Below are 27,029 nucleotides of genomic sequence, written 5' to 3'. Positions count from 1 at the left end.
CTGCGCGTCGGCCTCTGTCTGTCTCGGGGGGGGCCTGCCCTACCTCTTTATCCAGTGAGGCCTCTAGATGTAGGGATCTATCTGACAGTAGGAAGGATCGCGTCGTCTCCACCATGGGCTGAGGACCAGGCTTCTCAGGGGCGTACTGCACCTTACGGATCACCAGACGCACAGAGTTCCTATAACAACATATGTAATATCATATGAAAAAACTAGTCATAACACACACACACACACACACACACACACACACACACACACACACACACACACACACACACACACACACACACACACACACACACACACACACACACACACACACACACACACACACACACACACACACACACACACACACACACACACACACACACACACTAGGGTTATCAACAGCACAGAGTTCCTTAAACAGCACATACACAATCGCTTAAACCGTCTGCACTGAATCCCGGGATCAAAACGCAGGGTTTCGACAACACTGTACCTTTTGTGTATTTTCTCCTCTACAGTCCTGGCGCAGAAGGCTCTGACCTCAAAGTCCACTCCACAAGCCTGAGCAGAGATGAAGGTAGAGGCAGATAATCAATCAAAAGTTTTGTGTGTGTGTGTGTGTGTGTGTGTGTGTGTGTGTGTGTGTGTGTGTGTGTGTGTGTGTGTGTGTGTGTGTGTGTGTGTGTGTGTGTGTGTGTGTGTGTGTGTGTGTGTGTGTGTGTGTGTGTGTGTGTGTGTACCTTCCCCGTGTCCTCTGGTCCTGGCTGTAGAGTGACTGAGCAGGGCAGGTTCTGAGGGATCTGAAAGAGAGATATTTGACAGTCACACCGCAGAATCAATACACAACTGCTCACCAACAAACAGGCACACAGACACCGGAGACAGAAACGCATAACCACAGAATTGAACACGGGCAAAGAGGAACCAAAACGAGTTGATTTAAACGGGTGTGTTTGCTGCGCAGTGGACCAGTCTATAGAACTCACTGTGAAGCTAAACGGGTGTGTTTGCTGCGCAGTGGGCCAGTCTACAGAACTCACTGTGAAGTTGAACGGGTGTGTTTGCTGCGCAGTGGGCCAGTCTACAGAACTCACGGTGAAGTTGAACGGGTGTGTTAGCTGCGCAGTGGGCCAGTCTACAGAACTCACGGTGAAGTTGAACGGGTGTGTTAGCTGCGCAGTGGGCCAGTCTACAGAACTCACGGTGAAGTTGAACGGGTGTGTTTGCTGCGCAGTGGGCCAGTCTACAGAACTCACGGTGAAGTTGAACGGGTGTGTTTGCGCTGGGCGCAGTGGGCCAGTCTACAGAACTCACGGTGAAGTTGAACGGGTGTGTTCGCTGCGCAGTGGGCCAGTCTACAGAACTCACGGTGAAGTTGAACGGGTGTGTTCGCTGCGCAGTGGGCCAGTCTACAGAACTCACGGTGAAGTTGAACGGGTGTGTTCGCTGCGCAGTGGGCCAGTCTACAGAACTCACGGTGAAGTTGAACGGGTGTGTTCGCTGCACAGTGGGCCAGTCTACAGAACTCACGGTGAAGTTGAACGGGTGTGTTTGCTGCGCAGTGGGCCAGTCTACAGAACTCACGGTGAAGTTGAACGGGTGTGTTTGCTGCGCAGTGGGCCAGTCTACAGAACTCATGGTGAAGTTGAACGGGTGTGTTTGCTGCGCAGTGGGCCAGTCTACAGAACTCACGGTGAAGTTGAACGGGTGTGCGTGCTGGCCCAGCTTCTTCAGCAGTCTCTCCTGCAGGTGGCTAAGTGGTTTCCGCTCCTCCTCTGTGGTGGCGGCGGGGAAGGCCTGGAAGGTGGAGATGTAGAGGTCTTTCCTAAAGGACAAACCCAGAACGTCCAGGTCCTCACGGCCATACCGGAATGCACAGGTCAGAGTCACAAAGACTGGAGGAGGAAGGGAGAGAGAGGGAGAGGAAGAGATCGCAGGGGGGAAAATTAAGAAGAAGGAGAGAGGGGAGACGGGAACATGAGAAGAGTAATAAAGGGATGTGAAATTGTGAATACTTTATTATTATTTTTAATCACTCGCGCGCGTGCACTCACACACACTTACCTTTACGGTCTTTTAGGTACTCTGGGTCTATTAGTAGCACTCCATCTGTAGAAAAACAACACACACACACACACACAGTGAAAAACAACACACACACACAGTGAAAAACAACACACACACACTGTGAAAAACAACACACTGTGAAAACACACACACACACACACACACACACAAAAACACACACATGCTGTGGAGAACACACACACTGTGGAAAACACACACACACACACACACATTGAAAAACCACACTGTGAAAAACAACACACACTGTGAAAAACAACACACACACACACACATACATACACACACAGTGAAAAACAACACACCCCCACACAGCGAAGAACACACACAACACACACACACACACACACACACACACACACACACACACACACACACACACACACACACACACACACACACACACACACACACACACACACACAGAGATCATATTATGTATGAGTGTTTCTGTTACCCAAGCCGCACAGTATTTGGTTCGTGAGATTTAGAGTAATAGTCAGATGTAGTTGGTTGTTCTGATATCGTAGTCCTGTGTGTATAAGTCAATGTGAAATAATCAAAACACTACCTCACTAGGGTTACTCCCATTGTCACACACCCCCCGTGGTGAGGGTGTTTCCCCAATGTGAGGTGCTGTCGTCATAGCAACCCTGAGCGAGACGCCAGAGGGTTGATGTGTTTTTCCGACAACATTACATCAACAATAGTGTGTGTTTGTGTTACTACTCACCCACTGGATCTACATGGTCTAGGTGATCCACAAAGTCTCTCTTTCCCAGGTATACAGTGAGCTAGAGAGAGAGAGAAGGAGAGAGAGAGAGAGAAAGTTACAGAGCAAGAGGCACAGAGAGAGAGAGAGAGGGAGAGAGAGAGAAAGTTACAGAGCAAGAGACACAGAGAGAAAGAGAGAAGGAGAGAGAGAGAAAGTTACAGAGCAAGAGGCACAGAGAGAAAGAGAGAGAGAGAGAAAGAGAGAGAGAGAGAGAGAGAGAGAGAGAGAGAGAGAGAGAGAGAGAGAGAGAGAGAGAGAGAGAGAGAGAGAGAGAGAGAGAGAGAGAGAGAGAAAGAGAGAGAGAGAGAGAGAAAGGGAAGAGAGAGAAAGAAAGAGACGAGAGAGAGAGAGAAGAGAGAGAGAGAGAGAGAGAGAGAGAGAAAGGGACAGAAGGGTAGAGATAACAAAATAGACAAAATGAGAGAAAGAAGGCGAGAGAGAAGGATGGAAACAGAGGGTGGGTAAAAACGGGAACAGTATGTGGAAATGGAAAGGAAAACATGGAGTACGTCAACATGACTCTTTCAATTAGACCATACAAGTGAAACACACACACTCACTGACCCCTAGTCTCTCCACTCCCTTCCTGTATACTATCTTGCCTTGCGGGGTCAGATCACAAAACACGTCATCTACACACACTGATCCCTCCATCATGGAGACACAGAGACAGAGAGAGAGAGAGAGAGAGAGAGAGAGAGAGAGAGAGAGAGAGAGAGAGAGAGAGAGAGAGAGAGACAGAGAGAGAAATGGAGAGAAATGGAGAGAAATGGAGAGAAATGGAGAGAAGGAAAGAGAGAAAGAAATATAGATAACAACAGAGAGTGGAGAGGGAGCAAAGATGATGCAGAAAATGAGATAAGAGAAATCAATAAAAGGCACTTGTATGTAGGAAAAATCTACAAAGGCAAAGGTATAGGCCCGTAGGAAAACTCTATAGTTACAGCAGAGAGGAAAGATCACCTAAGTCTTTCGGCATAAAGACAGATAAAGCAGATAGATAATCTACTGTTGTAAAGAGAGAGAGATAATCTACTGTTGTAAAGAGAGAGAGAGAGAGACGAGGTACGCGTGTAATCCAGGAGAAGAGAGGAGCAGAGAATGAGGGAAGAGACAAGAAGAGAGGAAGCGAGAGAAAGTCTACAGGGAAAGGAGGAGGAACCTTACCTTCTTCTGTCTGACACACACACACACGTACTAGCAAACAGGCACACAAGGGGGAGTTGTGACCTACCTTGCAGTTGGGACTGGACTTCTTGAAGACTCTGAAGAAAGAAAGAAAGAAAGAAAGAAAGAAAGAAAGAAAGAAAGAAAGAAAGAAAGAAAGAAAGAAAGAAAGAAAGAAAGAAAGAAAGAAAGAAAGAAGAAAAAATAAGAAAAAAAAGAAAAAGAGAGAAAGAGAATTAGTCACCAAAGATTCTAATTTTTATAACTATATAGCGATATTCCCGCTCAAAGTAGACGTGTTCATTACAGATACAGATCAGACATCAAAAGACAGTTGTATGAACGTAAACCACACCCAGTGAGACAATGCAGTGGTCCTACTCTAGAATGGCCTGTGCAAGATGGAGCCTGTTTCCCGTAGTGTAAGGCAGCTTAATGTACAAGTACACCCCCTGGACAGGACACTAGCCTTACCCCAAATCTATCTCATTAATGCTGAGGGCCAAGCAGAGGCATCGGGTCCATTTTTACACTCTTTGGTATGAGACTAGCAAAACAGACCAGGCCAGAGTTTGGCGTTTGTGACGTCAGTGAGATACGTGAAAAGTACTTCCTTTGTTGTTTTAGTTTTTTTTTAAACTGTAAAGGCACAGTCTAGATTCGAGCCAGTGTCTTAAGTAGCTGAACATGTTTTTACTCCAACCTCGTGAAAAGTGACAAACTGACACGTTTTCATTTTCGCCAACAACAACTTTTTATCGAAGGGCCATCTTTGATTTGACGGCCTGCACGAGCGCAGTTTGGCGCCCGCGAGGCAACCGTTCGACCCAATTGACGCGCTTCTGCGCATGAGCTATTAGCTAGCCTACGTGGCCACGGCATCGTTTCGGCCTGTCGTCAAACTGTGCTGCCTTTGGTGCGTCTACTAAGTTGAACGTGAGAGACCTAGCTCCTCCAAGTCAGAGAGGCTGTTGTTCAGTGGCCATAAGCCAAAGCGTCACGTGTCCGATGTTGATGGTGTGACAATGAGTGCGCCCCCAGACTATCATAAACCGTTAAACTCTGTATCTCGGCTGCATCGCTAGAGATGAGAAAACAGAGAGAGAGAGAGAGAGAGAGAGAGAGAGAGAGAGAGAGAGAGAGAGAGAGAGAGAGTGTAGAGAGAGAGAATGGAGAGAGAGAGAGAGAGAGAGAGAGAGAGAGAGAGAGAGAGAGAGAGAGAGAGAGAGAGAGAGAGGAGAGAGAGAGGAGAAGAGAGAGAGAATGGAGAGAGAGAGAGAATGGAGAGAGAGAGAGAGAATGGAGAGAGAGAGAGAGAGAGAGAGAGAGAGAGAGAGAGAGAGAGAGAGAGAGAGAGAGAGAGAGAGAGAGAGAGAGAGAATGGAGAGAGAATGCGAGAGACAACAACAGGGACAGCAAAAAAGAGGGGGAGACAGGCAGACAGGGGGAGTGGAGCGAGAGAAGGGGAACAAAGGAGACGCAAAGAGGGACAATGAATGAATGAAATACACTTACTAAAGAAACGGAGGGGGGAAAGAGTAAGGGAAGATAATGTGAGAGAAACAAAATGGTACGTTACTGTGGTGGTGTGTTGTGAAGCTTGGGGAGTCACACATTAACAGACACAACAGTGATGAACAATGGTTTATTACAATATGAAAAGATGATTGGTCATAATGATAGAGAAGAATGCAGAGTGAAGAAGGGGGAGAAGGGAAAGAGAGAGAGGGTGGGGAGGGAGACGGGGAGAACAGGGCGTGAGTGAGAAAGCACGAGGTAAAAGGAGGTGGAACACAGGCAGAGAGAGAGGGGAGGGGAAGAGAGTTGGAGAGAGAGAAAGCTAAGAGAGAGAGAGAGCGAGAGCAAGAGAAGGGAGGAAGGAGGGATAGAGAGAGAATGAGCTACAGGTGTTTGAAGGTCTGTCTAAACATCATAATATGTGGTTGAGTCAGCAACTAGAAGAGATGGATCAAAGGAAACTGTGGGATGGAGGAAGGGATGGGATGGATAGAGGAGGGAGGAAGGGAAGGATGGATAGAGGAGGGAGGAAGGGATGGATGGAAAGATAGAGGAGGGAGGAAGGGATGGATGAGATAGAGGAGGGAGGAAGGGATGGATGGATAGGAAGGGATGGATGGAAAGATAGAGGAGGGAGGGAGGAAGGGATGAATGGATAGAGGAGGGAGGAAGGGAGGGATGGATGGATAGGAGGGAGGAAGGGATGGATGGATAGAGGAGGGAGGAAGGGATGATGGATGGATAGAAGGGAGGGATACATGGATAGAGGAGGGAGGGATAAATGGATAGAGGAGGAGGAAGGGATGGATAGAGGGAGGGAGGAAGGGATGGATAGGATAGAGGAGGGAGGAAGGAATGGATAGAGGAGGGAGGAAGGGATGGATAGAGGAGGGAGGAAGGAATGGATAGAGGAGGGAGGAAGGGATGGCTAGAGGAGGGAGGAAGGGATGGCTAGAGGAGGGAGGAAGGAATGGATAGAGGAGGGAGGAAGGGATGGCTAGAGGAGGGAGGAAGGAATGGATAGAGGAGGGAGGAAGGAATGGATAGAGGGGGAGGAAGGAATGGGAGGAAGGGGATGGATAGAGGAGGGAGGAAGGGATAGAGGAGGGAGGAAGGAATGGATAGAGGAGGGAGGAAGGGATGTCTAGAGGAGGGGGAGGAAGGGATGGAAGGGAGGAAGGAATGGGGATGGCTAGAGGAGGGGGAGGAAGGAATGGATAGAGGAGGGAGGAAGGATGGCTAGAGGAGGGAGGAAGGAATGGATAGAGGAGGGAGGAAGGAATGGATAGAGGAGGGAGGAAGGGATGGCTAGAGGAGGGAGGAAGGAATGGGTAGAGGAGGGAAGAAGGGATGGCTAGAGGAGGGAGGAAGGGATGGCTAGAGGAGGGAGGAAGGAATGGATAGAGGAGGGAGGAAGGGATGGCTAGAGGAGGGAGGAAGGAATGGATAGAGGAGGGAGGAAGGGATGGCTAGAGGAGGGAGAAGGGATGGATAGAGGAGGGAGGAAGGAATGGATAGAGGAGAGAGGGATGAATAGAGGAGGGAGGAAGGGATGGCTAGAGGAGAGAGGGATGGATAGAGGAGGGAGGAATGGATGGATAGAGGAGAGAGGCATGAATAGAGGAGGGAGGAAGGGATGGATAGAGGAGAGAGGGAGGGATAAAGGAGGGAGGAAGGGATGGATATAGGAGAGAGGGATGAATAGAGGAGGGAGGAAGGGATGGCTAGAGGGAGGAAAGGATGGATAGAGGAGACAGGGACAGAAAACAACAACAAGTGAGTGAGGAATAGAGAACGTGTGAATGAGAGGGAGAAAGAAAGAAAGATAGAAAGTAATTAAGAAAGAAAGAAAGTAATTAAGAAAGAAAGAAAGAGAAAGCACACAGTGTGTGTTGGGGAGACACAGGTCAACGTGTGTGCCTGCAGCAGGCCACGTGTGCCACTTTTCACTCCCCAACTGATATGGATGCTAGCCGCTTTGTTGGACAACATAGCAGCACACGCACAAATACCGTACGCACAAACAGCCCTCGCTCTCCCTCCCTTCCAGAGTGCCTGTTTAATCTTTGGCTAGCTCCATAAATTCTTGTCATTCTCCCCATTTTACTGCTCTCGCTTTCCCCCTGATAGCCATTTCTCCCCTCTTTCTTCCGTTCCCTCTCTCTGAACTCTCCCTCTCTCCGTAGAGCTAATTACAGATTTAAGGCCTATTAGTGTAGTGCCTTAAGTGCATCCCAAATGGCACCCTATTCCCGTCATAGTGCACTACTTTTGACCAGAGGCCTATTGGCCCTGGTCAAAAGCAGTGCACGATATAAGGAATAGGATGCCATTTAGGATGTAGACAGTGTCTCAGCCTGCCTGGTCTAATGAACAGACCTTATTAATACTGCATCTTCTCTAACCAGCCTAGGGCGACGCACGGCCAACACACACGCACACATATTGAAAGGTTACTGATCAACGACGAGTCAGAACTGCCTATACTCTCATTTAGCTGTTAATCCACTTTCGTGTGTGTGTGTACTCGCTTGTATGTGTGTGTTACAAGACTCACCCCCCCCGCATGGATTCTATTTAGTTGCCATGGCAGCCAGATGGGGATTGCGCCTGTTGTCATGGGAACGGAAAAGGCCCAGAAAATGATAAGATACAATATGTACAGTTGAAGTTGGAAGTTTACATACACCTTAGCCAAAGGATCACCACTTTATTTTAAGAATGTGAAATGTCAGAATAATAGTAGAGAGAATGATTTATTTCAGCTTTTAATTCTTTCATCACATTCCCAGTGGGTCAGAAGTTTACATACATTTAATTAGTACATTACATTACATTTAAGTCATTTAGCAGACGCTCTTATCCAGAGCGACTTACAAATTGGTGCATTCACCTTATGACATCCAGTGGAACAGTCACTTTACAATAGTGCATCTAAATCTTAAAGGGGGGTGAGAGGGATTACTTATCCTATCCTAGGTATTCCTTAAAGAGGTGGGGTTTCAGGTGTCTCCGGAAGGTGGTGATTGACTCCGCTGTCCTGGCGTCGTGAGGGAGTTTGTTCCACCATTGGGGGGCCAGCGCAGCGAACAGTTTTGACTGGGCTGAGCGGGAGCTGTACTTCCTCAGTGGTAGGGAGGCGAGCAGGCCAGAGGTGGATGAACGCAGTGCCCTGGTTTGGGTGTAGGGCCTGATCAGAGCCTGGAGGTACTGAGGTGCCGTTCCCCTCACAGCTCCGTAGGCAAGCACCATGGTCTTGTAGCGGATGCGAGCTTCAACTGGAAGCCAGTGGAGAGAACGGAGGAGCGGGGTGACGTGAGAGAATAGGGAGCCCAGCCAACAGCGAGTTGCAGTAATCCAGACGGGAGATGACAAGTGCCTGGATTAGGACCTGCGCCGCTTCCTGTGTGAGGCAGGGTCGTACTCTGCGGATGTTGTAGAGCATGAACCTACAGGAACGGGCCACCGCCTTGATGTTGGTTGAGAACGACAGGGTGTTGTCCAGGATCACGCCAAGGTTCTTGGCGCTCTGGGAGGAGGACACAATGGAGTTGTCAACCGTGATGGCGAGATCATGGAACGGGCAGTCCTTCCCCGGGAGGAAGAGCAGCTCCGTCTTGCCGAGGTTCAGCTTGAGGTGGTGATCCGTCATCCACACTGATATGTCTGCCAGACATGCAGAGATGCGATTCGCCACCTGGTCGTCAGAAGGGGAAAGGAGAAGATTAATTGTGTGTCGTCTGCATAGCAATGATAGGAGAGACCATGTGAGGTTATGACAGAGCCAAGTGACTTGGTGTATAGCGAGAATAGGAGAGGGCCAAGAACAGAGCCCTGGGGGACACCAGTGGTGAGAGCGCGTGGTGAGGAGACAGATTCTCGCCACGCCACCTGGTAGGAGCGGCCTGTCAGGTAGGACGCAATCCAAGCGTGGGCGGCGCCGGAAATGCCCAACTCGGAGAGGGTGGAGAGGAGGATCTGATGGTTCACAGTGTCGAAGGCAGCCGATAGATCTAGAAGGATGAGAGCAGAGGAGAGAGAGTTAGCTTTAGCAGTGCGGAGCGCCTCCGTGATACAGAGGAGAGCAGTCTCAGTTGAATGACTAGTCTTGAAACCTGACTGATTTGGATCAAGAAGGTCATTCAGAGAGAGATAGCGGGAGAGCTGGCCAAGGACGGCACGTTCAAGAGTTTTGGAGAGAAAAGAAAGAAGGGATACTGGTCTGTAATTGTTGACATCGGAGGGGTCGAGTGTAGGTTTTTTCAGAAGGGGTGCAACTCTCGCTCTCTTGAAGACGGAAGGGACGTAGCCAGCGGTCAGGGATAAGTTAATGAGCGAGGTGAGTTAAGGGAGAAGGTCTCCGGAAATGGTCTGGAGAAGAGAGGAGGGGATAGGGTCAAGCGGGCAGGTTGTTGGGCGGCCGGCCGTCACAAGACGCGAGATTTCATCTGGAGAGAGAGGGGAGAAAGAGGTCAGAGCACAGGGTAGGGCAGTGTGAGCAGAACCAGCGGTGTCGTTTGACTTAGCAAACGAGGATCGGATGTCGTCGACCTTCTTTTCAAAATGGTTGACGAAGTCATCTGCAGAGAGGGAGGAGGGGGGGGAGGGGGAGGAGGATTCAGGAGGGAGGAGAAGGTGGCAAAGAGCTTCCTAGGGTTAGAGGCAGATGCTTGGAATTTAGCGTGGTAGAAAGTTGCTTTAGCAGCAGAGACAGAGGAGGAAAATGTAGAGAGGAGGGAGTGAAAGGATGCCAGGTCCGCAGGGAGGCGAGTTTTCCTCCATTTCCGCTCGGCTGCCCGGAGCCCTGTTCTGTGAGCTCGCAATGAGTCATCGAGCCACGGAGCGGGAGGGGAGGACCGAGACGGCCTGGAGGATAGGGGACATAGAGAGTCAAAGGATGCAGAGAGGGAGGAGAGGAGGGTTGAGGAGGCAGAATCAGGAGATAGGTTGGAGAAGGTTTGAGCGGAGGGAAGAGATGATAGGATGGAAGAGGAGAGAGTAGCGGGGGAGAGAGAGCGAAGGTTGGGACGGCGCGATACCATCCGAGTAGGGGCAGTGTGGGAGGTGTTGGATGAGAGCGAGAGGGAAAATGATACAAGGTAGTGGTCGGAGACTTGGAGGGGAGTTGCAATGAGGTTAGTGGAAGAACAGCATCTAGTAAAGATGAGGTCGAGCGTATTGCCTGCCTTGTGGGTAGGGGGGGAAGGTGAGAGGGTGAGGTCAAAAGAGGAGAGGAGTGGAAAGAAGGAGGCAGAGAGGAAAGAGTCAAAGGTAGACGTGGGGAGGTTAAAGTCGCCCAGAACTGTGAGAGGTGAGCCGTCCTCAGGAAAGGAGCTTATCAAGGCATCAAGCTCATTGATGAACTCTCCGAGGGAACCTGGAGGGCGATAAATGATAAGGATGTTAAGCTTGAAAGGGCTGGTAACTGTGACAGCATGGAATTCAAAGGAGGCGATAGACAGATGGGTAAGGGGAGAAAGAGAGAATGACCACTTGGGAGAGATGAGGATCCCGGTGCCACCACCCCGCTGACCAGAAGCTCTCGGGGTGTGCGAGAACACGTGGGCGGACGAAGAGAGAGCAGTAGGAGTAGCAGTGTTGTCTGTGGTGATCCATGTTTCCGTCAGTGCCAAGAAGTCGAGGGACTGGAGGGAGGCATAGGCTGAGATGAACTCTGCCTTGTTGACCGCAGATTGGCAGTTCCAGAGGCTACCGGAGACCTGGAACTCCACGTGGGTCGTGCGCGCTGGGACCACCAGAGTAGGGTGGCCGCGGCCACGCGGTGTGGAGCGTTTGTATGGTCTGTGCAGAGAGGAGAGAACAGGGATAAACAGACACATAGTTGACAGGCTACAGAAGAGGCTACGCTAATGCAAAGGAGATTGGAATGACAAGTGGACTACACGTCTCGAATGTTCAGAAAGTTAAGCTACGTAGCAAGAATCTTATTGACTAAAATGATTAAAATGATACAGTACTGCTGAAGTAGGCTAGCTGGCAGTGGGTGCGTTGTTGACACTACACTAATCAAGTCGTTCCGTTGAGTGTAATAGTTTCTGCAGTGTTGCTATTCGGGGGCTAGCTGGCTAGCTGGCTAGCTAGCAGTGTTGTTTACGTTACGTTGCGTTAAAAGAATGACAATGGCTGGCTAGCTAACCTAGAAAATCGCTCTAGACTACACAATTATCTTTGATACAAAGACGGCTATGTAGCTAGCTATGTAGCTAGCTACGATCAAACAAATCGTAGCATTGTCTTTAAATTGTTTAACTTGGGTCAAACATTTCGGGTAGCCTTCCACAAGTGTCCCACAATAAGATGGGTGAATTTTGGCCCATTCCTCCTGATAAGAGCTGGTGTAACTGAGTCAGGTTTGTACGCCTCCTTGCTCGCACACACCTTTACAGTTCCGCCCACAAATTTTCTATGGGAATGAGGTCAAGGCTTTGTGATGGCCACTCCAATACCTTGACTTTGTTGTCCTTAAGTCATTTTGCCACAACTTTGGAAGTATGCTTGGGGTCATTGTTCATTTGCGACCAAGCTTTAACTTCCTGACTGATGTCTTGAGATGTTGCTTTAAAAAATCCACATAATTTTCCTCCCTCATGAAGCCATCTATTTTGTGAAGTGCACCAGTCCCTCCTACAGCAAAGCACCCCCACAACATGATGCTGCCACCCCTGTGCTTCACGGTTGGGATGGTGTTCTTAGGCTTGCAAACCTCCCTCTTTTTTCCCCAAATATAATGATATGACCAAACAGTTATATTTTGTTTCATTAGATCAGAGGACATTTCTCCAAAAAGTACGATCTTTGTCCCCATGTGCAGTTGCAAACCGTAGTCTGTTTTTTTTTGCGGTTTTGGAGCAGTGCCTTCTTCCTTGCTGAGCAGCATATCAGGTTATGTCGATACAGTTTTACTGTGGATACAGATACTTTTGTAACTGTTTTCTCCAGCATCTTCACAAGGTCCTTTGCTGTTGTTCTGGGATTGATTTGCACTTTTCGCACCACAGTAAGTTAATCTCTAGGAGACAGAACACGCCTCCTTCATGAGCGGTATGACGGCTGCGTGGTCTCATGGTGTTTATATTTGCGTACTATTGTTTGTACAGATGAACGTGGTACCTTCAGACGTTTGGAAATTGCTCCCAAGGATGAACCAGAGGTCTACAATATTTTTCTGAGGTTTTGGCAGATTTCTTTTGATTTCCCCATGATGTCAAGCAAAGAGGCACTGAGTTTGAAGGTAGGCCTTGAAATACATCCACAGGTACGCCTCCAATTGACTCAAATGATGTCAATTAGCCTATCAGAAGCTTCTAAAGCCATGACATAATTTTCTGTAATTTTCCAATCTGTTTAAAGACACAGTCAACTTAGTGTATGTAAACTTCTGACCTACTGGAATTGTGATACAGTGAATTAAGTGAAATAATCTGTCTGTAAACAATTGTTGGAAAAATGACTTGTGTCATGCACAAAGTAATGTCCCAAACCGACTTGCCAAAACTATAGTTTGTTAACATTGATCGTGTCCCTGCTTACAAGTATCTGTATAGATATAAAGCTGTCTTTTAAAAAGCATATTCAAGAAGCTGAGAATAAAAACGGGCTTCTTCTATAGAAAATGGGTCCTGTTCTCTCGATAAATAGTAAAAAGCAGATTATTCAGTCAACATCCCTATAGGTCCTAGACTACGGCGACATCATCTATATGAAATCAGCTGCTACATTCATTAAAGCCATTAGATGCCGTTTATCAAAGCTCATTGCGCTTTGTTTTAGTGCGACAACTGTAATGCTCATCACTCTGCATTCTCTACCAGAAAGTTGGTTGGCCCTCGTTGTTGTCACCTAGGTTGATACATGTTTTCATTTAGAAAAGCCCTTTTTACAAAAAGTCCCACTCTACCTAGCATCCTTACTAAACTCCAGACATACGAGTTGCCACGCCTGGTCTTAGGTGTCACGGCTGGCTGAAGGACTGGACCAAGGTGTAGCATGGTAAGCGTACATTTGAACTTGATTTAAAAATGACGCCGACAAAAAACGAAAAAACAACCGTGCAGCTTTGGTCTATGTGCCCTGAACAACTACAAAGTTAACTTCCCACAAAACAGGTGTGGGGGGGGGAGGGTACCTAAGTATGGTTCTCAATCAGAGACAACGATAGACAGCTGGCCAAGACATAGAAATACAAAACAAAGAAAAAAGGACATGGAATGCCCAACCTAGTCACACCCTGGCATAACCAAAATAGAGAATAAAAAGCCTCTTTATGGCCAGGGCTTGACATTAGGGATGGCTAACTCTGGAAATTCCTTTGGTCTCTACTAGGGTTGCACATTTTGGGAAATATTCAGAGGTGGAAACTTTCCGTGGGAATTCATGGGAATATATGGGAATTAACGGGATTATATGGGAATTCATATTAATACCATTTAAATGTTGATGTTTTTTGCATTGGATATATTTACCATATCATATGGAGACAGAACCATAAACCGTTTACCTTATAAGTAAACATAATTGCAAATGATTAAATCCTTCCCATAGAAATGAACTATTTAGTTACGAATTGAACTTGAATTAAATGAGTTGACTCTTCACATGAGATGATTTCACTGAACAACAAAAGAAAGGGAATATTGAATGATCCCCAATGACCCATTGCATCTCCCAGAAACATTTTCAACATACAATGACAGTCTACAAACTAAAGCTTTTTCTTCCTCTCAGGCTCCCATGTCTTCTTCCTGGACCTCCTCAATGTCCGCCTCTTGAACATCAGACTCTGAGGCCTCATCTTCACTGTCACTTTCCAACCTTCTTGAGGACGGCTCGTTGTCAGGCTCAAAATTCCTCAAATTTGTCCAGATGGCCATCAATTTTTCAACCCTTGTATTGATTACAGGGGAAAGAGTCTCAGATCCACAAAGTCCCTTCCACCAGGTGGCTGATGAGATATGTTGGGACGACTGCCATATTGCATCTCCATCCTAAAGCCTTGCTTGGATGTGTACTTCACCAGACTGCCAAGAACCTTGCCCTCATCCAGGTCAAGGTGGTGAGACACGGTAGTGATGACACCATTGGCCTTGTTGATCTCTGCACCAGACAGGATGCTCTTGCCAGCATACTTGGGGTCCAACATGTACACTGCGGTGTGTATGGGCTTCAGGCAGAGGTCTTCATGCTTTTTGATGTATTTCAGAACTGCAGTTTCCTCTGCTTGGAGCAACAGTGAAATGGGCAGGGCAGTACGAATTTCTTCTCTTACATCTGCAAGCAGAGTCTGAACATCAGACAGGGTGGCATTGTCTCCCTCAATCAATGCAATGGCTACTGCTATAGGTTTCAGGAGTTTCAGGCTGCTTATCACTCTCTCCCAAAATACATCATCCAGGAGGATCCTCTTGATGGGGTGGTCCATATCAGCAGACTGATATGGCCATTTCTTGGAGACACTCCTTCCCCTCCAGTAGACTGTCAAACATGATGACAACACCAACCCAATGGGTGTTGCTGGGCAGCTTCAATGTGGTGCTCTTATTCCTCTCACTCTGCTTGGTGAGGTAGATTGCTGCTATAACTTGATGACCCTTCACATACCTAACCATTTCCTTGGCTCTCTTGTAGAGTGTATCCATTGTTTTCAGTGCCATGATGTCCTTGAGGAGCATATTCAATGCATGAGCAGCACAGCCAATGGGTGTGATGTGAGGGTAGGATTCCTCCACTTTAGACCAATCAGCCTTCATGTTCGCAGCATTGTCTGTCACCAGTGCAAATATCTTCTGTAGTCCAAGGTCATTGATGACTGCCTTCAGCTCATCTGCAATGTAGAGACCAATGTGTCCTGTGCTCTTGTAGAATACTGGTTGAGGGGTGGAGATGATGTAGTTAATTATTCCTTGCCCATGAACATTCGACCACCCATCAGAGATGATTGCAACACAGTCTGCTTTCTCTATGATTTGCTTGACCTTCACTTGCACTCTGTTGAACTCTGCATCCAGCAAATGAGTAGATAAAGCATATGTGGAGTGGTGTATGCTGGGCAAAGAGCATTCAGAAATATCTTCCGATACACATTTCCTGTGAGCATCAGTGGTGAACCAGTTGCATACACAGCTCGAGCAAGACATTCATCAGCATTTCTCTGACTACGTTCCTCCATTGAGTCAAAAAACGTCTGATTCCAGGAGGACCATGAGCTGTTGCTATCGATAAGGTGTCGGATTCATAATTTTCACCTCAAATAGAAGAAAGGGGACTTTTGTCAGAGGTTGCTTGTTGTGAGTGATTAGGGAACTTTATGCACTTGGCCAGATGATTCTGCATCTTTGTTGCATTCTTCACATTTGATTTGGCACAGTATTTGCAAATGTACACAGCTTTTCCTTCTACATTAGCTGCAGTGAAATGTCTCCACACATCAGATAGTGCCCGTGGCATTTTCCTGTAAAGAATAGAAAAAAATGAGTAAAAAAATAACCAAATACAATTCCATGTACAGATAAATAGTTAAGCAGTTAGATTAAACAACTCCTTTGTAAGATAAATGTTTTAAAATGAAACATGTATGGAAACAGGTGAATTAACACTCCTCAGTTAGCAGGGTCAAGTAAGCTAAAACCCATATGGTAGCAAAAACTAACTAGCAGAAATTGTTAACAAGTTAGAAATTAATTAAACACACTTTGCTGTAGTTAACAAAAAATAATGTATATGTCATATAAAATATATTTACCCCACCCAGTATTGTAATCAAAACTTACCAGAAAGCATGTAGCCCTTGGCTCAGACAGTGTAGTAGCGTGGGCTCAATAGCATCTCATTAGTGTATAAGATCTTGAGAATCAGCTGTACATGTGATGGAAGAATGGACTTCCAACAATGGACTAAGCAAAATTCCCCAAAATTCCCAGGCTCAACTTCCCAAGGAAAATGTACGGAAATTTACCGGAAGGTTTCAGACTTTTTGTAACCCTAGTCTCTACTGAGTTAGGTAAATTAACTTTTCATTTTTCTTTTGCACCTTGTATGTGGAACAATCTTCAAAATGTTCTGAAATTTGACGTTTTTGTGCCTGTAGGCCAATTAAGAACTTTTATGCCATTTATGTAATTCTAGTCTCATCTGTAAAAGAGAACTTGGTCTCAGTATGACTCCCTGATAAAAACTAAAAGGTTATATAAATAAATAAATACATGTAAGTACAGACATCACAAAGCTGCCCTGACTGGGAACACGATCCCAGAAAGAGTGGGAGAAAGCAGCCAAGAGGCACACACACACACACACACACACACACACAAACACACACACACACACACACACACACACACACACACACACACACACACACACACACACACACACACACACACACACACACACACACACACACACACACACACACACCCCACCTTAGGAAACATACATACACACGCGCACACACACAGACACACGCCTTAATAAACACGCGCGCATCTGCTCACCCACCCCACCTTAGGAAACATACACGCACACATACCCCACCTTAAGAAACATACACACACACACCGCACCTTAGGAAACATACACACACACACCCCACTTTAGGAAACACACACACACACACACCCCACTTTAGGAAACATACACACACACACCCCACCTTAGGAAACATACACACACCCCACCTTAGGAAACACACACACACACCCCACCTTAGGAAACATACACACACACACACAACCTTAGGAAACATACACACACACGCGTACACACACAGACACATGACTTAAGAAACACACGCGCATCTGCTCACACACACACCCCACCTTAAGAAACACCTTAGAAAACATACACACACACCGCCTTAGGAAACATACACACGTGCGTGACTCCACATCCGCACACACACACACACACACACACACACACACACACACACACACACACACACACACACACACACACACACACACACACACACACACACACACACACACACACACACACACACACACAACACACACACACACACACACACACACACACACAGGAAACATACATACAGAAACAGCCAAAGCACCACACAGGCATATACACACACACTCCCACATGTCTGTCTCACACACACACCCCCACTGTCTCACACTCACACACCATGTCTGTCACACACTCACCTCCATGTCTGTCTCACACTCCCACCATGTCTGTCTCTCTCTCTCCCTCCATGTCTGTCACACACTCTCCCTCCATGTCTGTCACACACACACACCCTCCATGTCTGTCTCACACACACACACCATGTCTGTCTCTCACTCTCCCTCCCATACGTGTCTGTCTCAGCCATCCCCCATGTCTGTCTCTCTCTCCCCTCCATGTCTGTCTCTCTCTCTCTCCCTCCATGTCTGTCTCTCTCTCTCCCTCCATGTCTGTCTCTCTCTCTCTCCCTCCATGTCTGTCTCTCTCTCTCCCTCCATGTCTGTCTCTCTCTCTCTCCCTCCATGTCTGTCTCTCTCTCTCCCTCCATGTCTGTCTCTCTCTCTCCCTCCATGTCTGTCTCTCTCTCTCCCTCCATGTCTGTCTCTCTCCCTCCCTCCATGTCTGTCTCTCTCCCTCCCTCCATGTCTGTCTCTCTCTCCCTCCATGTCTGTCTCTCTCCCTCCCTCCATGTCTGTCTCTCTCTCCCTCCATGTCTGTCTCTCTCTCCCTCCATGTCTGTCTCTCTATCTCCCTCCATGTCTGTCTCTCTCTCTCCCTCCATGTCTGTCTCTCTCTCTCCCTCCATGTCTGTCTCTCTCTCTCCCCCCATGTCTGTCTCTCTCTCTCCCCCCATGTCTGTCTCTCTCTCTCTCCCTCCATGTCTGTCTCTCTCTCTCCCTCCATGTCTGTCTCTCTCTCTCCCTCCATGTCTGTCTCTCTCTCTCCCCCTCCATGTCTGTCTCTCTCTCTCCCCCCATGTCTGTCTCTCTCTCTCCCCCATGTCTGTCTCTCTCTCTCTCCCTCCATGTCTGTCTCTCTCTCTCTGTCTCTCTCTCTCCCCCATGTCTGTCTCTCTCTCTCCCTCCATGTCTGTCTCTCTCTCCCCCTCCATGTCTGTCTCTCTCTCCCCTCCATGTCTGTCTCTCTCTCCCCCCATGTCTGTCTCTCTCTCCCCTCCATGTCTGTCTCTCTCTCCCCCTCCATGTCTGTCTCTCTCTCTCCCCTCCATGTCTGTCTCTCTCTCTCCCCCATGTCTGTCTCTCTCTCTCCTCTCCATGTCTGTCTCTCTCTCTCCCCCATGTCTGTCTCTCTCTCCCCTCCATGTCTGTCTCTCTCTCCCCTCCATGTCTGTCTCTCTCCCCCCTCCATGTCTGTCTCTCTCTCTCCCTCCATGTCTGTCTCTCTCCCTCCCTCCATGTCTGTCTCTCTCTCTCCCCCATGTCTGTCTCTCTCCCCCCATGTCTGTCTCTCTCTCCCTCCATGTCTGTCTCTCTCTCTCCCTCCATGTCTGTCTCTCTCTCCCTCCATGTCTGTCTCTCTCTCTCCCTCCATGTCTGTCTCTCTCCCTCCCTCCATGTCTGTCTCTCTCTCCCCCTCCATGTCTGTCTCTCTCTCTCCCTCCATGTCTGTCTCTCTCTCTCCCTCCATGTCTGTCTCTCTGTCTCCCTCCATGTCTGTCTCTCTCTCTCCCTCTCTCTCTCCATGTCGGTCTCTCTCTCCCTCTCCCTCCATGTCTGTCTCTCTCCCTCCCTCCATGGCTGTCTCTCTCTCCCCATCCATGTCTCCCTCCATGTCTCCCTCCCTCCGTGTCTTTCTCCCTCCCTCCCTCTGTGTCTGTCTCTCTCTCTCCCACCATGTCTGTCTCTCTTTCTCCCACCATGTCTGTCTCTCTCTCTCCCTCCATGTCTGTCTCTCTCCATGTCTGTCTCTCTCTCCCCCTCCATGTCTGTCTCTCTCTCCCTCCATGTCTGTCTCTCCCTCTCCCTCCATGTCTGTCTCTCTCTCCCTCCATGTCTGTCTCTCTCCCTCCATGTCTCTCTCTCTCTCTCCCACATGTCTCTCTCTCTCCCTCCATGTCTGTCTCTCTCTCTCTCCCTCCATGTCTGTCTCTCTCCCTCCCTCCATGTCTGTCTCTCTCTCTCCCTCCATGTCTGTCTCTCTCTCTCCCCCATGTCTGTCTCTCTCTCCCCCCATGTCTGTCTCTCTCTCCCCCCATGTCTGTCTCTCTCTCCCCCATGTCTGTCTCTCTCTCTCCCTCCATGTCTGTCTCTCTCTCCCTCCATGTCTGTCTCTCTCTCTCCATGTCTGTCTCTCCTCCTCCCTCCCTCCATGTCTGTCTCCTCCCTCCCTCCATGTCTGTCTCTCTCCCCCTCCATGTCTGTCTCTCTCTCCCTCCATGTCTGTCTCTCTCTCTCCCTCCATGTCTCTCTCTCTCTCCCCATGTCTGTCTCTCTCTGTCTCCCTCCATGTCTGTCTCTCTCTCTCTCTCTCTCCATGTCGGTCTCTCTCTCCCTCTCCATCCATGTCTGTCTCTCTCCCTCCCTCCATGGCTGTCTCTCTCTCCCCATCCATGTCTCCCTCCATGTCTCCCTCCCTCCGTGTCTTTCTCCCTCCCTCCCTCTGTGTCTGTCTCTCTCTCTCCCACCATGTCTGTCTCTCTCTCTCCCTCCATGTCTGTCTGTCTCTCTCCCCTCCATGTCTGTCTCCCCTCCATGTCTGTCTCTCCCTCCCTCCATGTCTGTCTCTCCATGTCTGTCTCTCTCCCTCCATGTCTGTCTCTCTCTCCCTCCATGTCTGTCTCTCTCTCTCCTCCATGTCTGTCTCTCTCTCTCTCCCTCCATGTCTGTCTCTCTCTCCCTCCCTCCATGTCTGTCTCCATGTCTGTCTCTCTCTCCCCTCCATGTCTGTCTCTCTCTCTCCCTCCATGTCTGTCTCTCTCTCTCCTCCATGTCTGTCTCTCTCCTGTCTCCATGTCTGTCTCTCTCTCCCTCCATGTCTGTCTCTCCTGTCTCTCTCTCCCTCCATGTCTGTCTCTCTCTCTCCCTCCATGTCTCTCTCTCTCTCTCCCACATGTCTCTCTCTCTCCCTCCATGTCTGTCTCTCTCTCTCTCCCTCCATGTCTGTCTCTCTCCCTCCCTCCATGTCTGTCTCTCTCTCCCCCTCCATGTCTGTCTCTCTCTCTCCCCCATGTCTGTCTCTCTCTCCCCCATGTCTGTCTCTCTCTCCCTCCATGTCTGTCTCTCTCTCTCCCTCCATGTCTGTCTCTCTCTCCCCTCCCTGTCTCCCTCCATGTCTCCCTCCCTCCCTCCGTGTCTGTCTCCCTCCCTCCATGTCTGTCTCTCTCTCTCCCTCCATGTCTGTCTCTCTCTCTCCCTCCATGTCTCTCTCTCTCTCCCACATGTCTCTCTCTCTCCCTCCATGTCTGTCTCTCTCTCTCCCTCCATGTCTGTCTCTCTCCCTCCCTCCATGTCTGTCTCTCTCTCTCCCTCCATGTCTGTCTCTCTCTCCCCTCCATGTCTGTCTCTCTCTCCCCCATGTCTGTCTCTCTCTCCCCCCATGTCTGTCTCTCTCTCCCTCCATGTCTGTCTCTCTCTCCCCCTCCCTGTCTCCCTCCATGTCTCCCTCCCTCCGTGTCGGTCTCCCTCCCTCCATGTCTGTCTCTCTCTCTCCCTCCATGTCTGTCTCTCTCTCTCCCTCCATGTCTGTCTCTCTCTCCCTCCCTCCCTCCCTCCTTCTGTGTCTGTCTCTCTCCCTCCCTCTGTCTCTCCCTCCCTCCCTCCGTGTCTGTCTCTCTCTTTCCCTCCCTCCCTCCGTATCTCTCTCCCCCCCTCCCTCTGTGTCTCTCCCTCCCCCTCCCTCCGTGTCTGTCTCTCTCTCTCCCTCCCTCCGTGTCTGTCTCTCTCTCTCCCTCCCTCCTTGTCTGTCACTCTCTCCCTCCCTCCCTCCCACCGTGTCTGTCTCTCTCCCTCGCTTTAACATGGAACAGTGTGTACTGGCACTAGATCAGGCAGTCCATATTGCTGAGAGAGTCCAGTCCATGCCTATAGTGAGGTCAACAGAGTCCCCTGGCCCACAACACGAGGTAGAGAGAGATAAAGGAAAGAATTGGATGTGTGGATGAAGCTAGTTTGGAATGATTGTCTGAGCTTTCATACTGTTATAAACTACAACAAAGAATAAAGAATAAGATGGGATTTCATAATGTCACCAATAAAAAAAGCCATGTTATAGAACAGAGAAGAAGAACCAGAAAGGTCAGATTCTTCCTGTTTCTCGATCTTAAATCCATTCGACTTGATCTGCCAACAGGGCCCGGCCTTTATAAACACAGCACTGATATAAACACACACCCTCCACACATGTGAACGCACGCAGACACATACTGGCTAATAGAGTCAACATATACACACACATTTCAGAGTGTTGATATAGTCAAGTATATACAAACACATACACATGGGGCCCAGAGGAAAGGGAAACATTAGTGATACCAGACACGACACACACACACACACACACACACACACACACACACACACACACACACACACACACACACACACACACACACACACACACACACACACACACACACACACACACACACACACACACACACACACACACACACACACACACACACACACACACACACACACACGCAGGCAGACAAGACCTTCCCTCGGAGACACTTTCCCTGCCTCTCTACTCTATCCATTTCCTTATTCCTCCCTTCTCACTCTCTATCTCTCTATCTCTCTCTCTATCTCTCTCTCTCTCTGTCTCTCTCTCTCTCTCTCTCTCTCTCTCTCTCTGTCTCTCTCTCTGTCTCTCTCTCTGTCTCTCTCTCTCTCTCTCTCTCTCTCTCTCTCTCTCTCTCTCTCTCTCTCTCTCTCTCTCTCTCTGTCTCTCTCTCTCTCTCTCTCTCTCTCTCTCTCTCTCTGTCTCTCTCTCTCTCTCTCTCTCTCTCTCTCTCTCCCGTCTCTCTCTCTCTCTCTCTCTGTCTCTCTCTCTCTCTCTGTCTCTCTCTCTCTCTCTCTCTGCCTCTCTCTCTCTCTCTGCCTCTCTCTCTCTCTCTGTCTCTCTCTCTCTCTCTGTCTCTCTCCCCTCCTTTCTTGCTCTCTCTCTCTCTCTACATGGCTCTGTCCAATCACAGCTAAGCTTCACAGAAGAGCACCACAGCTGTGTGACATCATAATGACATCATACAGGAAGTGATCCGTGTCCCTGTGGGTCGGTCAATAGAACCCCTCTCATTGCAAGGACAGTGTGCGAGTGTAAGAAATCTATCAGGGTCTTAATTTAACTTGGGCCAGGTGAAGATGAACTAAATAAAGACGCATTTATCCATGCACACACACACACACACTCTCTAACCTTCTCAGAGAGACAGAGAAAGAAAGAGGTGCCATTAAAGAGAGCTATACAGTCAGATAGGTGTTAAACCCATTATAAGGAGAGGATAGGAGAGCAACTGAACTGAACACACCCCCACCACCCACATGCCCGTATGGTCCCTCATAATGTGTTCTCTGTAGACATAAGGGTGTGACGTGGGTGTGTGTGTGTGCAACCACGCAAAATAATTGTCAAGAAATGCATGCAGTTCAGTGTAGTTCACGCACGCACACGTGCACGCGCACACAATGACTGTCGAGCGGTTCTGATCAATAGTATCCTTTAGTGTATCGATCTGAAGTCTCTGTGGAAAAATCCTTCACGTTCATTAGGTTAATGGTTCCATGGTGCGTGTGTGTGTGTGTGCTCGCGCGCGCATCCATGAGTAGTTACAGCTGGGGCCAGGAGGTTTCCTGACCATGTGACGTGACCAGGAAACCACTGGCCCTTTCTGTAGAAAACAAACATGATCCTTGTGTTTCTGTTGTTCGCTTGTTTGTCTGGTTGTTCTTCTCTAACAGTGTTTCCCAACTCCGGTCCTCAAGTAACCCCAACAGTATCCGAGTCCTGAGTACCCGAGTCCTGAGTACCCGAGTCCTGAGTACCCGAGTCCTGAGTACCCGAGTCCTGAGTACCCGAGTCCTGAGTACCCAAGTCCTGAGTACCCGAGACCTGAGTACCCGAGTCCTGAGTAACCGAGTCCTGAGTAACCGAGTCCTGAGTACCCGAGTCCTGAGTAACCGAGTCCTGAGTAACCGAGTCCTGAGTACCCGAGTCCTGAGTACCCGAGTCCTGAGTACCCAAGTCCTGAGTACCCGAGTCCTGAGTACCCGAGTCCTGAGTACCCGAGTCCTGAGTAACCGAGTCCTGAGTACCCAAGTCCTGAGTACCCAAGTCCTGAGTACCCGAGTCCTGAGTACCCGAGTCCTGAGTAACCGAGTCCTGAGTACCCGAGTCCTGAGTTGAATCAGGTGAGTTTCTGTCCGGGGCTACAACTCAAATGTGTACCGTTGGGGTTTACTGGAGGACCGGAGTTGGGAATAGCTGCTCTAACACAGACAGATTAGGGATTCAAATGTGTACCCTTGGGGTTACTGGAGGACCGGAGTTGGGAATAACTGCTCTAACACAGACAGATTAGGGATTCAAATGTGTACCCTTGGGGTTACTGGAGGACCGGAGTTGAGAATAACTGCTCTAACACAGACAGATTAGGGATTCAAATGTGTACCCTTGGGGTTACTGGAGGACCGGAGTTGGGAATAACTGCTCTAACACAGACAGATTAGGGATTCAAATGTGTACCCTTGGGGTTACTGGAGGACCGGAGTTGGGAATAACTGCTCTAACACAGACAGATTAGGGATTCAAATGTGTACCCTTGGGGTTACTGGAGGACCGGAGTTGGGAATAACTGCTCTAACACAGACAGATTAGGGATTCAAATGTGTACTGTTGGGGGTACTGGAGGACCGGAGTTGGGAATAACCGCTCTAACACAGACAGATTAGGGATTCAAATGTGTACTGTTGGGGTTACTGGAGGACCGGAGTTGGGAATAACTGCTCTAACACAGACAGATTAGGGATTCAAATGTGCCAGATTACCTCATATGTACAGTAGTAACGCGTTAGCAGATTAACACACAGGCAGACATAGGCCGGGACAGATGATCTCATATGTACATTAAGGCATTGAGAGATTAACACACACACACACACACAGGATGGCTCAGATTATCTCAGATGTATAGTAACGTGTTGGGAGATTAACACTCTCAAAGTTTTAGAGTTTAAATCCGCGGCAAGACTACAGTAATCCTAAACTGGAAGACTCTTGAATGTATGGAAGACTCTTGGTTCTGAATCAACACCCACAGTCCTAGACTGGAGTAAGAGAGGGGACTGTGTGTGTTTACACTGTGCAATGTTTAGTGTGAAAACATGACGGAGGCTGAGCAGAAAGGATAGAGAGGAGGGGAGAGAAGGAAGGGGTGATCAAGAGAGAAAGAAGCGAGAGAGGGGGAGAGAGAGGAGCGACAAGAGAGCGCACGAGAGAGTGCGGGCGCACGTGCAAGAGGAGCAGGAGAGGAGCGAGAGAGAGAGGAGCGAGAGAGAGAGGAGCGACAGAGAGAGGAGCAGGAGAGGAGCGACAGAGAGAGAGAGGAGCAGGAGAGGAGCGACAGAGAGAGAGGAGCGACAGAGAGAGAGAGAGGAGCAGGAGAGGAGCGACAGAGAGAGAGAGGAGCAGGAGAGGAGCGACAGAGAGAGAGGAGCGACAGAGAGAGAGAGAGGAGCAGGAGAGGAGCGACAGAGAGAGAGGAGCGACAGAGAGAGAGAGAGAGAGGAGCAGGTGGGGAGCGACAGAGAGAGGGGAGCGACAGAGAGAGAGAGGAGGAGCGACAGAGAGAGAGAGGTGCAGGAGAGGAGCGACAGAGAGAGAGGAGCGACAGAGAGAGAGAGGAGCAGGAGAGGAGCGACAGAGAGAGAGAGGAGCGACAGAGAGAGAGAGGAGCAGGAGAGGAGCGACAGAGAGAGAGGAGCGACAGAGAGAGGAGCAGGAGAGGAGCGACAGAGAGAGAGAGGAGCGACACAGAGAGAGAGGAGCAGGCGAGGAGCGACAGAGAGAGAGAGGAGCGACACAGAGAGAGAGGAGCAGGAGAGGAGCGACAGAGAGAGAGAAGGAGCGACAGAGAGAGAGAGGAGCAGGAGAGGAGCGACAGAGAGAGAGAGGAGCGACAGAGAGAGAGGAGCAGGAGAGGAGCGACAGAGAGAGAGAGGAGCGACAGAGAGAGAGAGGAGCGACAGAGAGAGAGAGGAGCAGGAGAGGAGCGACAGAGAGAGAGAGGAGCGACAGAGAGAGAGAGGAGCAGGAGAGGAGCGGCAGAGAGAGAGAGGAGCAGGCGAGGAGCGGCTGAGAGAGAGAGGAGCAGGAGAGGAGCGACAGAGAGAGAGAGGAGCAGGAGAGGAGCGACAGAGAGAGAGAGGAGCAGGAGAGGAGCAACAGAGAGAGAGAGGAGCGACAGAGAGAGAGAGGAGCAGGAGAGGAGCGACAGAGAGAGAGAGGAGCGACAGAGAGAGAGAGGAGCAGGAGAGGAGCGACAGAGAGAGAGAGGAGCGACAGAGAGAGAGAGGAGCGACAGAGAGAGAGAGGAGCAGGAGAGGAGCGACAGAGAGAGAGAGAGGAGCAGGAGAGGAGCGGCAGAGAGAGAGAGGAGCAGGCGAGGAGCGGCTGAGAGAGAGAGGAGCAGGAGAGGAGCGACAGAGAGAGAGAGGAGCAGGAGAGGAGCGACAGAGAGAGAGAGGAGCGACAGAGAGAGAGAGGAGCGACAGAGAGAGAGAGGAGCAGGAGAGGAGCGGCAGAGAGAGAGAGGAGCAGGAGAGGAGCGGCAGAGAGAGAGAGGAGCGACAGAGAGAGAGAGGAGCAGGAGAGGAGCGGCAGAGAGAGAGGGGAGCAGGAGAGGAGCGGCAGAGAGAGAGAGGAGCAGGAGAGGAGCAACAGAGAGAGAGAGGAGCAGGAGAGGAGCAACAGAGAGAGAGAGGAGCAGGAGAGGAGCGGCAGAGAGAGAGAGGAGCAGGAGAGGAGCGACAGAGAGAGAGAGGAGCGACAGAGAGAGAGAGGAGTAGGAGAGGAGCGGCAGAGAGAGAGAGGAGCAGGAGAGGAGCGACAGAGAGAGAGAGGAGCGACAGAGAGAGAGAGGAGCAGGAGAGGAGCGGCAGAGAGAGAGAGGAGCAGGAGAGGAGCGGCAGAGAGAGAGGAGAGAGGAAGACACTTCAGATTTTAGAACAAGGAACAGCCTATGTGCGTCAGAGGCAATGACAATGTGTGTGTGTGTCAGTGTTTGTGTGTCAGTGGGTGTGTGTCAGTGTTTGTGTGTCAGTGTGTGTGTGTGTGTGTGTGTGTGTGTGTGTGTGTGTGTGTGTGTGTGTGTGTGTGTGTGTGTGTGTGTGTGTGTGTGTGTGTGTGTGTGTGTGTGTGTGTGTGTGTGTGTGTGTGTGTGTGTGTGTCACAGGTGGCCGGTGGCACCTTAATTGGGGAGGACAGGCTCATAATAATGGCTGAAACAGAATATATGGATTTGTATCAAACACATCAAAAGACATGGTTT

The 27,029-nt window shown here is 49.4% G+C and overlaps 1 protein-coding gene across 1 annotated transcript in view; it reads right to left on the bottom strand.

Moving 5' to 3' along the window:
• The window catches only part of arrb2b (arrestin, beta 2b), a 73,182-nt gene that overhangs the window by 9,785 nt on the left and 36,368 nt on the right, over window positions 1-27,029 (bottom strand). Inside the window, exons 2-8 of the mRNA XM_046328632.1 lie at window positions 4,089-4,119; window positions 2,813-2,873; window positions 2,059-2,103; window positions 1,687-1,889; window positions 735-794; window positions 488-555; window positions 44-179 (exon numbers count right to left, since the gene is read on the bottom strand). Coding sequence (XP_046184588.1) covers window positions 44-179; window positions 488-555; window positions 735-794; window positions 1,687-1,889; window positions 2,059-2,103; window positions 2,813-2,873; window positions 4,089-4,119 — 604 coding nt within the window. The remainder of the gene's footprint in view (window positions 1-43; window positions 180-487; window positions 556-734; window positions 795-1,686; window positions 1,890-2,058; window positions 2,104-2,812; window positions 2,874-4,088; window positions 4,120-27,029) is intronic.

The sequence above is a fragment of the Oncorhynchus gorbuscha genome, linkage group LG25 (genome assembly GCF_021184085.1).
Source record: "Oncorhynchus gorbuscha isolate QuinsamMale2020 ecotype Even-year linkage group LG25, OgorEven_v1.0, whole genome shotgun sequence".
NCBI lineage: Eukaryota > Metazoa > Chordata > Actinopteri > Salmoniformes > Salmonidae > Oncorhynchus > Oncorhynchus gorbuscha.
This window is presented reverse-complemented; position numbering and strand designations above follow the sequence as displayed.